This window comes from Dendronephthya gigantea, unplaced genomic scaffold (genome assembly GCF_004324835.1).
Source record: "Dendronephthya gigantea isolate DGI-Jeju-01 unplaced genomic scaffold, DenGig_1.0 000218F, whole genome shotgun sequence".
NCBI lineage: Eukaryota > Metazoa > Cnidaria > Anthozoa > Malacalcyonacea > Nephtheidae > Dendronephthya > Dendronephthya gigantea.
Genome location: NW_021163228.1, coordinates 199,110 through 215,902, shown reverse-complemented (window position 1 = coordinate 215,902; position 16,793 = coordinate 199,110). Strand labels below are relative to the sequence as shown.

At 36.0% G+C, this 16,793-nt stretch overlaps 1 protein-coding gene across 2 annotated transcripts; it reads left to right on the top strand.

Moving 5' to 3' along the window:
- The first annotated feature begins 225 nt into the window (after positions 1-225).
- Positions 226-12,709, top strand: LOC114539787 (aldose reductase-related protein 1-like). 2 transcript variants are annotated; one of them, XM_028560362.1, is made up of 9 exons: positions 226-252; positions 4,131-4,183; positions 5,436-5,618; positions 6,429-6,510; positions 7,392-7,499; positions 9,130-9,247; positions 11,034-11,090; positions 11,505-11,635; positions 12,335-12,709. In XM_028560362.1, the coding sequence occupies exons 1-9, from the start codon at positions 244-246 to the stop codon at positions 12,551-12,553; spliced, it is 960 nt and encodes a 319-aa protein (XP_028416163.1). In that variant the 5' UTR covers positions 226-243; the 3' UTR covers positions 12,554-12,709. The 2 variants fall into 2 exon arrangements, with proteins under 2 accessions (XP_028416163.1, XP_028416162.1); XM_028560361.1 differs by lacking the exon at positions 226-252 and adding an exon at positions 3,485-3,563 and having other exon boundaries at positions 12,335-12,707.
- The last annotated feature ends 4,084 nt before the right edge of the window (positions 12,710-16,793 follow it).

Sequence of the window (16,793 nt, the reverse complement as noted above, 5' to 3'; positions counted from 1 at the left end):
GATAATTTCTCGTTCACCCAAAACTTCTATAAGTGTATAAAAACACGGAAAATATTTCTATTTCTCATGTAGAAAAGTCCGTTTGAGCAGTCAGTTCATGCTCTAGTTTAGAAAAAGAGTTCATCGGGTATATGAAATCGGGTGTTATGCTAATTAGTTCTTTTGTATACGATTTCTGAATCGAGAGAAGAGGATCAATTCTGGGCAAAAAATTGCTTCATTTTTCCACAAAAATCAATAAAAATGGAACTGGTAAGTCATTTTCGAGGTAAATTTTTGTCCGCCATTTTGGCTTCAAACTTTCGACAGATCTAGAGTGAGCGTTCCAGTCTAATTAGAGTTCACTGAGCTAATAAACTACCAGCGTTGCCAGATCGTGAACAAGGTTCACAGATTCGTGTCATTGTGAACTTTTTGCTCTCTTTATGAACTTTTTATGAACTTCTAAGATTTGCGAAATTTTTATGAACTTTTTAAAATTGTTAAAAAGAGTTGCTTCTCATGTTTTTAAATAGAGTTGTTTCTCATTTTTATTTGGTATTTATCTCCTTTGGGAGAATTGCGATGAATCCTGTCAATCCAGACCAGTGGGTCAATCTCGATAATCTCCAACAATTTCCGACGATATCCCGACATATGCCGACGTTTTCCGATACTTTCCGATCTTAAAATTTAGATAGATGAACTTTTTGTCATTTTTGTGAACTTTTGACGTAAGCGAATATGAATGTTTCGAAATTTTATCTGGCAACACTGTATATTATTCTGGCAATTCGATCGCATAAGTCATGCATAAACGTCATGTAAGGCGTTTGTATATTTATTTTACTGCCATAAACTGCGATAACGACGTGAGGCTTTGCCATTTTGACATTTGAAGGATATACATATTATGCATATTATCAACACAATGTCTTTATTATTCATGCAAATACCAACATAAACACAACCAATTGCAAGTCAAATTTGAATAGGTCAATGACCTTTTGTCACAAGACATGAAAATATAATATCAAGCAAGTTCCTGTCGACAAAAGACGCTGTAAACCCTTTTAATATACGGAAGCGATATTTGTCTGCCGTTTTAAAGACGTTATTTTATCAAAGATTCAGAGAAAATACAAACACAGACTTCTCCAAGAACGAACACTGTATCTATATTCAGTCTATACAGCGAGGTTTATACTAGAGAGCGACAAACAACACAGAACTTGCTTTATTATTACGACACAAGAACGACGTGAAATATGGCTTTATATATACAAGGCTACGATGAAGAAAGGTTTGTGAACAAAATCGATCAGAATTTCCTTTGCCAGATTTGCTTCAACGTGTTGAAAGAGCCTGTCCTCTGTCCAACAAACCAACATTGTTTTTGCCGTTCTTGCATTACGAAACATCTGGAAAATTCTCAAACATGCCCAACGTGTGCTGATGAACTGACCCTAGAGACTTTGGCCGAACCACAACGAATGGTGAAAGGTTTTTTAAACGAATCAAAAATTCGTTGCGTTTACATCGACAGAGGTTGTCAAGAAGTTGTAGAATTACAGCATCTTGACCGACATGAAGATACATGTGGATATACACCAGCCGTTTGTACAAACCAAGGCTGTGGTTTAATTGTCAACAAGCGTGATCTTATTCACCATGAAAGTGAAGTCTGTGAATTCCGAAAGTTGAAGTGTCACTCGTGCGGAGAAATCACGAAAACTTTGGCGGATATGGAGGAAAGAATGGCGAATATCGAGAAGAATGATATAAAAATTGAGACTAAAATAACAAATTTGCAGAAAAACGTTGCCATTGTTGCGAATATCGAGAAAAACACGGCAGATATAAAAGCAGATATGGAAGGAAAACTCGAAGCGGTTAACAACGAAGTCAAAGGAATGAAAGCAACTTTGGTCAGAGCTTTTGATGAAATGAAGGACGTTCTTACCACGATGGAGGGCAAGATAGAAGAAAACACAAGAAAAGTAAGAAATAGACCAAGTGGTGATAAGGAAAATATAATTGTTGCTGGAGGTTTAGGAACTAACACTGTTGAGATGTTTAACTGGCGTCAAAGAACATGGTCGCCATTACAATCAATTCCAAAGCAACGTTGTAATGCAACCTCGTTTGTTTATAACAATCATATGACTATAGCTGGGGGTTGCTGTGCTGGATCTGACGTTGTTGATGATATGATTAGAATGAATATTGACCCAAACTCTGTTCTCTCAACACACTGGAGTGACTGTCCTGTTAAACTACCTGATAAGTTGAATAACCACAGCAGTGTGCTGTATAATGATCAGTTGAAAGTCTCTGGAGGTGATAATGGAATTGGTTCATCTGACTTGATCAGATCAGTCCAGCTTGTTCCTCCCTATGCTGTGAAGACCTTATCAAGAATGCCAGAACCAAGACAATGCCACAGCATGGAAATATTTGATGATAATTTGTTGATAGTTGGTGGAAGAACAACTGGCAGTTACGAAGACAACCTCAGCAGTGTCTTACTGTACGATATAAAGAAGAATGAGCTGAAACAGTTGTCACCACTGCCGTATGAAGTGAGTCGTATGGCAACTGTGAGATGGGGAGACAACATTGTTGTTATTGGTGGTGCTGACAAACATGGCAAGCCATTGAATACAGTTATCATTTATAATGTCAAGACAGAACAAAGTCACATGCTGCCATCAATGAGATGTAAGAGGAAGGGATGTACTGCAGTTGTTATTGAAAACAACATTGTAGTCCTGGGGGGAGATGACAAGGGAAAAGATCAGAAGTCAGTTGAAGGTTTCAACTTTGAAAGTTATTCTTGGGAAGAACTTCCAGAAATGTCTAAGAAAAGATGCTGGCACGCTGCTGTTGTTGTGTGAACAATGTATGAATAATGAACTCATTTGATTGGTTTATTAATAGACCTTTTTCACTGATGACGTCAAACGCGTCGTTGATACTTCATGTAAAATGTTAAATAATGTACCTTTTTAGCGGAAGTATTCAAAATTCATGCATTCTGATTGAATTACTGAAAATGAAACCAACTTTCTGAATGTGTAAAACTGAATTCCCCCTTCTTGTACGCGCTTGCTGATTGGTCGAGAAGCATGTTTCTATTACTGTCTAGAAGTACGGGACTTTTTCCGCCGAAATTGAAAAGTGTAATGAGAATTTGTAATTGAATCGAATTATAATTATAATTATAATTATATTTCCTGTGTTTCTATGCCGTTATAGAAACACGCGTGGGATTTTGGAAGAACTCGAAATAACGTGTAGAAACTCGCTCTACTGACTCGTTTTCCCACTGATAATTTCTCGTTCTCCCGAAACTTCTATAAGTGTATAAAAAAAACGAAAAAAATTTCTCTATTCCTTATGTACAAAAGTCCTTTTGAGCAGTCAGTTCATGCTCCAGTTAGGAAAAAGAGTTCATCGGGTATATAAATCGGGTGTTATGCTAATTAGTTCTTTTTATTCCGATTTCCGAATCGAGAGAAGACGATCAATTCTGGGCAAAAAATTGCTTCATTTTTCCACAAAAATCAATAAAAATGGAACTGGTAAGTCATTTTAGAGGTAAAACTTTGAGTAAGCATTGCTGTGATGTGTTTATTCTAGCTCTACCTTGCTCAAGCGCCAAAATTATTGCAACCAATTGTACCATGGTTTATATAGAGGTTTAAAGGGTCTTTAATTTCGAGTGGAATTATACACACTTCAAATTTAAACCAGGAACAGTTGATGGAAAAATGAGTCAATTATAGGTCCTTCGGCAGGAATCAAACCTACGCTTTGCGATGCCGACGTAATGCTCTTGATATTGGCATCTTGGACGTGGCAAAAGCATTGCACTGGCATCGCATAAGTCAAGCGATGGTTCGATTCCTGCCGAAGAACCTACAGTTGACTCATTTTTGCATCAACTCTCCCTGGCTTGAATTTGAATTGTGTATAATTTCCACTCGAAATTAAGACCCTTTCAACCTTTAGAATTTACCTACATCGATTGAAGTGCCAAAAAATCACACATGGTTTATATATATTAATGTACCATATTCGGCATATTTTGATCATAATTGCGCGCATTTGTAAGGTTTTATTCGGATTTTTTTCTATTTTTTTCTTAGCCAAAGACGTTCAAACTTAACACAGGAGCAGTGATGCCCGCCATTGGCTTGGGGTAAGTTATTAGACACGTTTCTAGTTATTCAACACGTTTCTACTTTCTAGATAAAATTGACCGCATTTGGCGTGGATTTATGTACAGACATTCTGGTATTACACAATATTTACAATGGACATGGCAGTGCAGTTTGAATAGATCACACAAAGCAAACGTAGTAATTGGAAAAATATTGGTAGTAATTGATTTTCTACAGTGTGCTAGGGGTTCAATATCTGAACAATATATTTTGGTGGCAGATTAGGGGGAAAATCTAGAATTTATTGTCCAAATTAAGCCAGTTTCATTGCACGACTTTGAACTGTACTAAAATGTCAACTGTCAAGTCAGAACCTTTGGAGATTGTATTGCCAGATGTATACCATTACATCTCACTGTCTGTCATTACTTTGGCTTGTTAACCAGCGTGTTAAACAGCTTTTAGCATAATATTCATCATTACTCCAGCAATTTAGATCAATTGTATAAACATTAGAGAAATGTTGTGAGTCTGATTTATCTACTGTATACTCAGTGCTTTGGCCTGCAAACACATAAATTTCAAGAAATTTGGCATCAAAGCCATGTATATTATCATGCCAGTGACATTTCAAATGTAACAATACTTTTATACTATATCAACTGTGCTTGAATCTGTGACGTAGAGAGCCTGACAATTTAGTTGTGTTCCGCAAACTAAGTGATTATAATTATAATTTTTAGTCAATGAACATAGCAAGACTAAATCATTAAGTTGGATATGCCAATGGCAAGCATTAACTAACATCTTGTTTACTGCAATAGATAAACTTGTGATGACTTAGGATAAACACAGGCTTTTTTGAGAGATATTCAAGGCACCTATGAACTAAATTTGATGCCCAGTTACGGAGGCTCTGCATCATTTTTGTAAAAATGCACATGAAACTGTTTGAAATCATGTATTATACCGTAGTCCTTTTTCGTTTGCTCCTATTTGTATCTGTTAAAAAAACACTCAAATCTTGCAAAATTTGATTTTCATTATGTTCGAAAACTTTTGCCTTCTAGTAATGTGCATAAAGGAGTTCAGATTCATTGAAATTTTGCCAGTACACCTGTTAAAAACAAATAATCTCTTCTTACAAAATGAATGCTTGAAGGACTAACTTTACTCATGAAAAGAACTGTGGCCTTTTTTAAGCACAGCGGCCTAAGCCATTTCAAGTTATGCCTTATATTGCAAGGTGGGCCTTTGAGTTAAAGAAAATATTGTATTTATCTTGTATAGAACATGGAAATCCAAGCCAGGTGAGGTCGGGGCAGCAGTGAAAGCTGCCATCAGAGCTGGATACAAGCATATTGACTGTGCTCATGCCTACTCCAATGAAGCCGAAGTTGGCCAGGCGTTCACAGAGGTCCTGAAAGAACTTGGCATGAAACGAGAGGACATCTTTGTCACATCCAAACTATGGTATGAAATATTTTGTGAAATAAAGCTATATGTGATGAAACAGTCAGTAATGTAAACAAACACTGTTTTTACATACTTAAAATATCCTGCCCCGTCAGAATATTTATTCCCATTTTAGTTCACTATATTTCTAGATGAATAAGAGATTGAAGTAGATTACAGTCAGAGATTTTGAAAACACTGTTTTTTTAAGTAGATTACAGTCAGTGATGTAAACAAAGACTGTTTTTACATACCCATTTCAAATATCCTGTCCTGTCAGAATATTTATTACCATTTTAGTTCACTACATTTCTAGATGAATAAGAGATTGAATTTATGCTCAAATTAGAAATTCCAGGCACTGACCTAGAAGCTTAATTGGGGGACCGTGCATATTCATATATTCAAGTTTAAAAGAGGGTAAAAACAATCGCTATCAAAAGAAATCAATCGGGCATAAGACGAATATGTGAATATGCACCCCCCATTAAGCTTCTAGATCCGTCCCTGAGAAATTAAAAACATATGAGATTTGTTCAATTTCTAAATCATGGAAGTCCCCTAATGTTATGAGCTGAACTGATGTGCGGAAGCGGCTGTAAGCTTAATTTGCAGATTTCAAGTTTAATTTGCATTTGTCATGGAAATCACAACAACTACCTTGACATCCTGACAGAATCATGCCTCAATTACAAGTTAGAAGATTGCAATATGCTGCACATGCCCGAGGGCTGGACCCCTCCCCTCCCCTCCCCTGCTAAGAAGCCCAATGGGATTCATCTATGATTTGGATGCCAATTAACAGTTCAATTATTTGTTATTTTTCAGGTGTAATAGTCATGAAGATGTTCTGGCTGCTTGTCAAACAACTTTAAAAAACCTGCAGCTGGATTACCTGGATTTATATTTGGTAAATATTCTTCCTAGAGATCCAGTAAGGATCATCTTATATTGATCCAGTGTTACTACAGAAGGAAACCTAAACTAAACTAACTTTATTTATACTGGATAGCTCTATCAGTTCTAAACTGTTCTTCCTAGAGGTCCAGTAAGGATCATCTTATATTGATCCAGTGTTACTACAGAAGGAAACCTAAACTAAACTAACGTTATTTATATTGGATAGCGCTATCAGTTCTAAACTGTTCTTCCTAGAGGTCCAGTGAGGATCATCTTTTATTGATCCAGTGTTACTACAGGAGGAAACCTAAACTAAACTAACTTTATTTATACTGGATAGCTCTATCAGTTCTAAACTGTTCTTCCTGGAGGTCCAGTAAGGATCATCTCTTATTGATCCAGTGTTACTGCAGAAGGAAACCTAAACTAAACTAACTTTATTTATACTGGATAGCACTATCAGTTCTAAACTGTTCTTCCTGGAGGTCCAGTAAGGATCATCTCTTATTGATCCAGTGTTACTGCAGGAGGAAACCTAAACTAAACTAACTTTATTTATGCTTGATAGCTTTAAGCTGTTCCTCCTAGAGGTCCAGTAAGGATCATCTCTTACTGATCCAGTGTTACTAAAGGAGGAAACCTAAACTAAACTAACTTTATACTGGATAGCTCCATCAGTTCTAAACTGTTCTTCCTAGAGGTCCAGTAAGGATCATCTCTTATTGACCCAGTGTAACTACAGCCTACAGGGGGAAACCTAAACTAAACTAACTTTATTTATACTGGATAGCTCTAAGCTGTTCCTCCTAGAGGTCCAGTAAGGATATTTTCTTATTGATGCAACTGGTGTTACTACCGGAGGAAACCTAAATAGTTACTTTTTTTTTTTAGGTGCATCACCCATGCACATATGGAAACGGTATGTTCTTCGCCACAAAACCTGAAGACCAGAAAAATGTTCTTGGATATGACAAAGAACGGATGAGCAGAACTTGGAAGGTTGTAAAAACGTTAACATAGACAGGCAATTGATCGTTAAACGAACAATGGGCGCCTTCCTTTAGATATATTAGGGACCTTCAGGGCCGAAACTAGAACGATAATTGGGGGGGTGTTTATTCATATATTCAGTTCTGCCCTGCGGATTTCTTTTGTAAGTGCAAAAGCTCACAATAGAAATCCGTCGGGCAGAACTGAATATATGAATAAACACCCCCCAATTATCGTTCTAGTTTCGGCCCTGGGGACCTTAAGCATGTAGGACGGGGACACGACGACGGCAGCTGTCAATACAATGCTTCATTGAAAAGAAATGAATTACTAAATACCTATGGGAGTTTTAGACGAGATCTACGTTCTGTTTACAACGGCAAAACGTTGTTTATTACGTCCTTTGTAGAACGTCTGCATTTCAGGACCCAGCGAGCCCTACCTCGAATTAGGCTCTATAGAATTGTCCCTAAACGTAAACACAATGTTTTCAACGTCTTATATCTCTTTAAATTGGTACAGTTGATAATATCGAACAGCGCTTTATCATAACATTTATTTAAAGGAGTATTCCAACCACGTCGTCGTCGTGTTGCCGTCCTACATGCTTAAGGTCCCTATTACTGGTATTTTAGAGTGTTTCAAAAACTCTGCATTCAAGTATATCGTTATTTACATCTGTCTAGCACGGAAAATGCAGTTTCGCCGCTATATTCTTAACGAAATACTCTATTTCCATTCAAAATGTGACCGGTTTGACCATTTTGACCGTTTAAAGAAAAGCACATAGAGTTGAATCTTTTCCAACGATGTTGATTTTCTGCATCTGATATTGTAGCAAGAGGTAGCGATTAAGAGTCTGTTCACATGAACCCGGTTACCGTGATTTAACGAAATTTAAAACGACTTTGAGGTATTGAAATAAGTAAATAAACATGATCCTGATATTAGTGTAACATCCTAACAATAGTTTGTGATGGTTTTGTTTTTCAAAAAGACTTATTTTAACACCTCGAAATCATCTCAAACTTCGTTAAATCTCTGGTAACTGGGCTCATGTGAACATCTCCTAAAAGTGATATTTTCTATTTCGCTTAAAAGATGTGTTCAAAACCGCTTATTTTATTATGCAAAAGTATTGACCTTTCAACATTTGAAAGCATTTTGCAAACCTCAACAGCGTAAAAAAAGTATGTTTACTACGCCATCTAAAGGCACTGTTAAATGTGAGAGATTTCTCGAGGTACCAACGAAAAGAAAATAACACTTGAATTGAAGCGACTTTTGTATTCATTTCAGTGATAATGACATTGACATTTACAACATTGACATTTTTGATAGCCGGATTATATTTCAAAAAAACGTTTGTCGCTTTCTGTTTTAAAACCACTAAATACTGTTAAACACTTAGTTCACTGCATAATGTAAAGAATAAAGGTAAAATATACAGAGTTTGAGTGATACGCCGAAAGTATTTTATGTCTTGAACATTTTCCCGCCAAAATATGCAACATACATTATGAAATTAGACTTTATTTACGAACGAATTTGTGGTATTTAAAACGTTCCGTTTAAATCACGTTTTTCGTTTCCCTCGTCCAAACTTATGTTTAACTTTGTTGCTTTTTCGTTTGTTAAGGGAATGGAGGACTTGGTAAAGAAAGGTCTTTGCAAAGCAATCGGTATTTCAAATTTCACAACGGTCAAAGTTGGGGCGCTTTTGGAAACAGCCGAGATTATTCCCGCCACAAACCAAGGTAAAGATTCGTGTGTATTAAAGCCCGTTTAAAATTGCAATTTTTGCTGCGATTTTCATGTGCGATTTTCGTCTTTTGATAGATGAGAACGAGTGAATTAGTTACTGATCTTCAAATAGGAGTTTGTATACATCGGTCGGCACTAGATCATAGACAAGATACGCACATATCTGAAACTGCTATATATATTGGTCAGCGGGTGCCCTAATTTGATTTCATAATAAAATAGCGCGCGAAAATTGGAAAATTGGCTCGAAGGAAAGAAATATTATATCCCTGCAAAGGATATTGATGAATCGTTCTGTGACATAGTTAGTGGATCATTCTGTGACTTAGTTGGTGATAATTTCCTTCAAGTTTCAACAATTCATCTAATGTCCCACTGGAACCTCAATTGAAATAGTTAAATATAAACAGTATAACCTTTATATAAACAGTACATTTGAGTGCATTGTTAATACCATAAAGTTGCATATTTCTCTAATTACAAGGCCAGAGTTAAACCTGTTGGTGGGAAATGCAGCCTACTTTAGAATTTACTCTATCTATAAACGCCAGACGATTCTACTTGTCAGTGGTAGAGTACTGCTAGACTGAGTGCTAGTTAATTAATTGGTTAAATTAGTTTCTAAGCATTCTTTCATAGGTTGATATATGGAGGGTATATATGTATATGTATATATATCAACCTTATTCCTCCAATCTGATAAGGTTAAGCTAAGCTACAAAGATGTGATGCTAGAAATATATCAGGTTCAGTTGGTGGGTGTTTAAAGTGTGGAATTTATTGTACTGGTGTTCCAGTAATTTTGCCCCCCCTAGTAATATCACCCTTCCAGGGAGGAGGCAACATAAAATTCTTAGGAAATTGGCCCCCTTTCAGAAACTTCACCTTTCCTTTGCAATTTTTGTTCTCTGTTAACACATTATCATTGTATTGACAAACATAATGGAATTGGTCAAATTTAAATTATGAAATCAATAGTATGTCTTAGTGTGTATGTACAACAATACATGTTATACCCATTCAAGGCTCACATTTTGCAATACTCTTCAACTTGCAGTCATTTTGTTATTAGATCAAAAATTCAAAATTTATTAGGGGGGGAGGAATATTCTGGGAGGGCAAAATTCCTGTGACACCAGTCAGTTATAAAGTAAAAATAATATACTACAATTACATGAAAAGAAATAAGATTGTAAATATTGCAGAAACTTTACTTCCATAATAATGAATTTTAACGTTATAATAATAATAATAATGAAAACTTTATTAATAATAATAATAAAGATTTTATATACAATATTATGGCATAAGCATAAGGCATATGGTATAAGGCTCTTCATCCATAATATTAAAAGAAACTATGATATTATACGAGGAAAGGTTGTTTGAAAAATCTATCTCTGTGAATGACTTGAGCAATTCATTTTGTAATACTCATTAAATTGTGAGTCAGTCAATACAGTCAATTTGTATCGTCCTGAGTTTTATAAATTGAAAGTGTTTACAATTACAAAGTATTATAAGTATAATAAGACCTCATTTATATTAAGTTTTGGGCAAATGCAACATCGCTGACCGTTATATATAGCAGTTTCAGATATGTGCGTATGTTGTCTATGATCTAGTGCCGACCGTATACATCAGAGCATTCGTAACTTAGTACTCGTTCACATCTATTAAAAGAAGAAAATCAAAAATGTAGACATGCCTTTACTGAATTACTGTATTCTCTGTGACTTTACCACTTTAAATATTTCATATTTTTTGCCTTTTGTGTAGTTGAACTGCATCCATTCCTTCCTCAGCCCGGTTTGAAGAAATATTGCGAAGAGAAAGGTCAGAAAAATGTCCACGTTTTGCGAAAACGATCTAATCTCAAAATGAAATTGTTTATTTGAAAAGCTCCCAATTTTTTATGTTTGTCTGAAGTTTTTAAAATAAACATGTTTATAAACTCTCAAATTGATTGGCTACAAAAATGAAAGGTAGCCAATCAAATGCCGAGTTTACATACGGTTTTATAACACCACAACGAGGTTAGTAATATTCGTTGAACATTGGTAATAATTCAATGTTCAGTACTTCTGAATACACGAATTGAGATTAAGTTAGGATTAGAGTTAGATTTAGGATTAGAGTTACCTAATCACAGGGATTAATTTCCTGAATTGATTTTAAAATTTCATGAAGTGTTTAGAGAACCTGAAAAAGATATCTCGAAGTTCTTAGAATTTGTCATTATCATTCCAGGAATAATGCTCACTGCTTATTCTTCCCTCGGTTCACGTGATCGACCCAGTTGTACCGACTCTGACCCTGTCCTCTTGGATGAGCCGCTGGTCAAAGAAATTGCTGCGAAACGTAACTGTACTCCAGCACAGGTTTGTAAACTGAATGGCTTATTCTGTTTTTTATTCAGTGGTACTACAGGTACTGGATAGTTCCATCAATTTTAAACTGTTCTTCCTAGAGGTCCAGTAAGAATCGTCTCGTATTGATCCAATGTTACTAAAGAAGGAAACCTAAACTAAACTAACTTTATTTACACTGGATAGCTCTATGAGTTCTAAAGTGTTCTTCCTAGAGGTCCAGTAAGGATCATCTCTTATTGATCCAGTGTTACTACAGGAGGAAACCTAAACTAAACTAACTTTATTTATACTGGCTGGATAGCTCTATCAGTTCTAAACTGGTCTTCCTAGAGGACCAGTAAGGATCATCTCTTATTGATCCAGTGTTACTACAGGAGGAAACCTAAACTAAACTAACTTTATTTATACGGGATAGCTCTATCAGTTCTAAACTGTTCTTCCTAGAAGTCCAGTAAGGATCATCTCTTATTCTTCCAGTGTTACTACAGGAGGAAGCTTAAACTAACTTTATTTATGCTGGATAGCTCTATCAGTTCTAAACTGTTCTTCCTAGAGGTCCAGTAAGAATCATCTCTTATTCATCCAGTGTTACTACGGGAGGAAACCTAAACTAAACTAACTTTATTTATATTGGATAGCTCTATCAGTTCTAAGTTGTTATTCCCAATAAAAATCCAGTTTCGAAACTTTTTTTGCGCATTTCTCAAGGTTTTACTTGCCTGGGGTATCAAATATGGCTGCCCTGTTCTACCCAAGTCGGTCAACGAAGGTCGTATTAAACAAAACCTGGAAACGTACAACGTGAAATTGGAAGAGGAAGATATGGTTGCCCTTTCAAATATTGGCAAGAAGTTTAGGTATCTGATGATGAAAATATTTTACCTTGAGGGCCAGACGGCAGAGGAGTACTGGGACGGAGAAATGTGAGGACAAAAATGTTGACAAAAAATGAGGACAAAAATGTGTTTGAGTGAAATTGGTAGAAAATTCAAAAATAGGGTGATTTTAAAAATTGTGTAAGGACACTAACGTGATTGAAATTAGCAATAAACAAATTTACCATAGATAGCCCTGTCAATGCGGTTACGTCACTTAAGTGCTGTTTACATGAGCCCGGTTACCCGAGGTTCAACGAAGCGGGAGATGATTTTGAGGTATTGAAATAAGCAGATAACATTGATTCTGGCAGTCGTATAATCACCACAACAATAACATGTTCTTGTTTGGTGTCATAAAGACTTATTTCAATAACTCAAAGTCCTCTCACGCTTCGTTGAATCTCGGGTAACCGGGCTCATGTAAACAGCCCTTATTATACTATTATACAAAAAAAAACATACTCCGAAAAATGCAATCTGTTAAACTCAAGATATGAGCTATAGACAACAAGACAAGAATTTTGATAGCTATTTCGACTTTATTTGGGTCATGTCGCAGTAGTGCTTGGAAGCTTTCGTCCAATTGGATAATGCTTTTCTAACGAAGCTATGCTATTGGTTGAAAAAGAAATGTATTGTAAAGTTTAGCCAATGAAAATCATTCTTGCGAGGAAAGTCCAAAATAAAGTCGAAATATCACCTTGAAAGTATTGTCTTGTTGTCTATAGTTCATATCTGGAGTTCAAAAGATTTCTAGTGTGTTTTTTTCGTGTTTTTTATCAAATTGTCCGCTGGTAATGTTTTTTTTGCGTCATCATTTACCGTCATAGTATTTAATTTACTGCGATAAGGCTGTGGTGCTCTGCAAATTTGACATTCGAATTCCCCAACCGAGGTCCGAGGTAAGTACAAAATGTCCAAAACAATCTGCATTCTTTATTCGATATTTCTTGGTAAAAAGTACCGATTTTCTAGGAACTCATTAACAATGAAATAAAAAAATTCCAACTAACATAAACATAACCAATTGCAAGTCAGTATTTGAATGGGAGGTCAATGACCTTTTGTCACAAGACATGAAAACAATATCATATTTTCATACAAATTTCAGTCTAGAAAAGACGCTTTAAACCCTTTACACGGAAGCAATATATGTGTCTGGCGTATTTAAAACTTTATTTTATCAAAGATTTCTAGAAAACACAAGCACAGACATCTTCAAGATCGAAGTAAACGAAGACTGTATCTATATTCAGTCTATACAGCGAGGTTTATACTACAGAACGACAAACAACACAGAACTTGCTTTATTATTACGACACAAGAACGACGTGAAATATGGCTTCATATATACAAGGCTACGATGAAGAAAGGTTTGTGAACCAAATCGATCGAAATTTTCATTGTCATATTTGCTTCAATGTCTTGAAAGAGCCGGTTATGTGTTCGAGAAACCAGCATTCTTTTTGCCGTTGTTGTATTACGAAACATCTGGAAAATTCCCAAACATGTCCAACGTGTTCTGATGAACTGACCGTAGAGACTTTGGCCGAACCACAACGAATGATAAAAGATTATTTGAATGAATCAAAAATTCGTTGCGTTTACATCGACAGAGGTTGTCAAGAAGTTGTAGAATTACAGCATCTTGACCGCCATGAAGATACATGTGGATATACACCAGCCGTTTGTACAAACCAAGGCTGTGGTTTAATTGTCAACAAGCGTGATCTTATTCACCATGAAAGTGAAGTCTGTGATTTCCGTAAGTTGAAGTGTCACTCGTGCGGAGAAATGACGAAAACTTTGACAGAAATGGAGGAAAGGATTGCAAATATAGAAAAGAATGGGGAAAAGAATGTTGCAGATATGAACGATAAAATGGAAGTGGTTAGCAACAAAGTCGATGGATTGAAAACAGCTTTGGTCAGAGCTTTTGATGAAATGAAGGACGTTCTTATCACTATCGGGATGGAAGGCAAGATAGTAGAAAACAGAAAAGTAAAAAATAGACCAAGTGGTGATAAGGAAAATATAATTGTTGCTGGAGGTGTAGGAACTAACTCTGTAGAGATGTTTAACTGGCGTCAAAAAACATGGTCAACATTAAAATCAATGCCAAAGAAACGTTATGGAGGGACTTCATTTATTTATAACAATCATATGACTATAGCTGGGGGAAGCTGTGATGGGTCTGGGATTGTTGATGATATGATTAGAATGAATATTGACCCAAACCCTGATCTCTCAACACACTGGAGTGACTGTGACGTTAAACTACCTGATAAGATAAAAGACCATAGCAGTGTGCTGTATAATGATCAGTTGATAGTCTCTGGAGGTGATCGTGGAAATAGTATATCTGACTTGATTGAATCAGTCCAGCTTGTTCCTCCCTATACTGTGAAGACCTTATATAGAATGCCAGAACCAAGGCAACGTCACAGCATGGAAATATTTGATGATAATTTGTTGATAGTTGGTGGAAAATCAACTGGTGATGATGAAGACAACCTCAGCAGTGTCGTACTGTACGATATAAAGAAGAATGAGCTGAAACAGTTGTCACCACTGCCGTATGAAGTGAGTGAAATGGCAACTGTGAGATGGGGAGACAACATTGTTGTTATTGGTGGCACTGCAGAATACAAGTCATTAGATACAGTTATCATTTACAATGTCAAGTCAGAAGAAAGTCACATGCTGCCGTCAATGAGATGTAAGAGGAGGGGATGTACTGCAGTTGTTATTGAAAACAACATTGTAGTCCTGGGAGGGTTGGGTGAGCAATATTGTTGCCTGAAGTCAGGGGAAGGCTTCAACTTTGAAAGGTATTCTTGGGAAGAACTTCCAGAAATGTCTGAAGAAAGATACTGGCCCACTGCTGTTGTTGTGTGAAGAATGTAAGAACTCATTTTATTGGTTTAATAACTGACATGTAATACAATAATATAAATTGTATATTTTTGTAAATTGTACAATGTAAAGTTAAATAAATTTGATATGATGAAAGGTTGATAAAAGTTTCAAAAGCTTATATGTCCAAAAGCAGACCACGTTTGAATATTTGAATTGCATAACTGATATGCTTATATGCAATCCAGTTAACTTTAAGATCAGTGATTGCAGATAAATAATGAATACTACTGTAATTTGACAGGCCATTCAGAGATTATATGAAGATTGAAGGTACCGTAAATCTTTACAACGCATCTGACGATTGGCGCCAAATAAGTAACACTAAAGTCCTTTTAAGCAGGCAGTTCATGCTCCAGTTACATCAGAAGGAAAAAGAGATTATCGAGTATAGAAATCGGGTGTTATGCTAATTAGTGCTGATAATCTGATTTTGAATCGTGAGAAGACGATCAATTCTGGGAAAAATTTTCTTCATTTTTTCACAAATATCAATAGAAATGGAGCTGGTAAGTCATTTTAGAGGTAAATCTTTGAGTAAGCATTGCTGTGATGGATTTTAGCTCTACCTTGCACAAGTGCCGATTGTACCATAGTTATAATAAAGCTACAGTAACTCTGCAACCATACTTGCCTATATTTGCACATTTGGATTTTTTCTATTTTTTTCTTAGCCAAAGTCGTTCAAACTTAACACAGGAGCAGTGATGCCCGCCATTGGCCTAGGGTGAGTTACTCAACACGTTTTTATTAGGTAAAATTGGCTGCATTTGGCGTGGATTATATTATTACGCAATATTTTTACGCAATCACGCAGGTTTAGGCACAGCTAATACCAGTTATTACTATCAAATTTGAAATGTAACTTGCATGCTACTAGATATGGTTTTGATGTATAATTTCTTGGAATTTGGGCACTACAGGGTCCAAGCGCACTAGTATATAGTAGACTAGTCAGCCTCGAAACATTTCTCCAATGTTTGCTGAAGTAATGACGATTAAAGAGCATTAACATGCTACAATCATGGACTAAACCTGTTAATAACACTGTTGTCTGTTGGTAAAGTACAATTTTCATTTCATTTCGATTAACTTACTTGTTTCATGCGATATTCTCCCCCCATCCCCTTGGCAATGTTGGGTTTAGCAAGCAAAGGCAACTTGGCAAGATATCCAACCTTCATGGGAAGTAAAGGGGAAAAACACTTGCTTCAAGTTGCACCCAAACATTTTTTTAAGATTTTCAATACTTTTATTAACCGTTTTGTCCAGGATTGTAGTTAACAAGCCAAAGTAATGACAGACAGTGAGATGTAATGGTATATATGCCTGGAGATACAATCTGCAAAGGTTCTGATATGACAGTTTACACT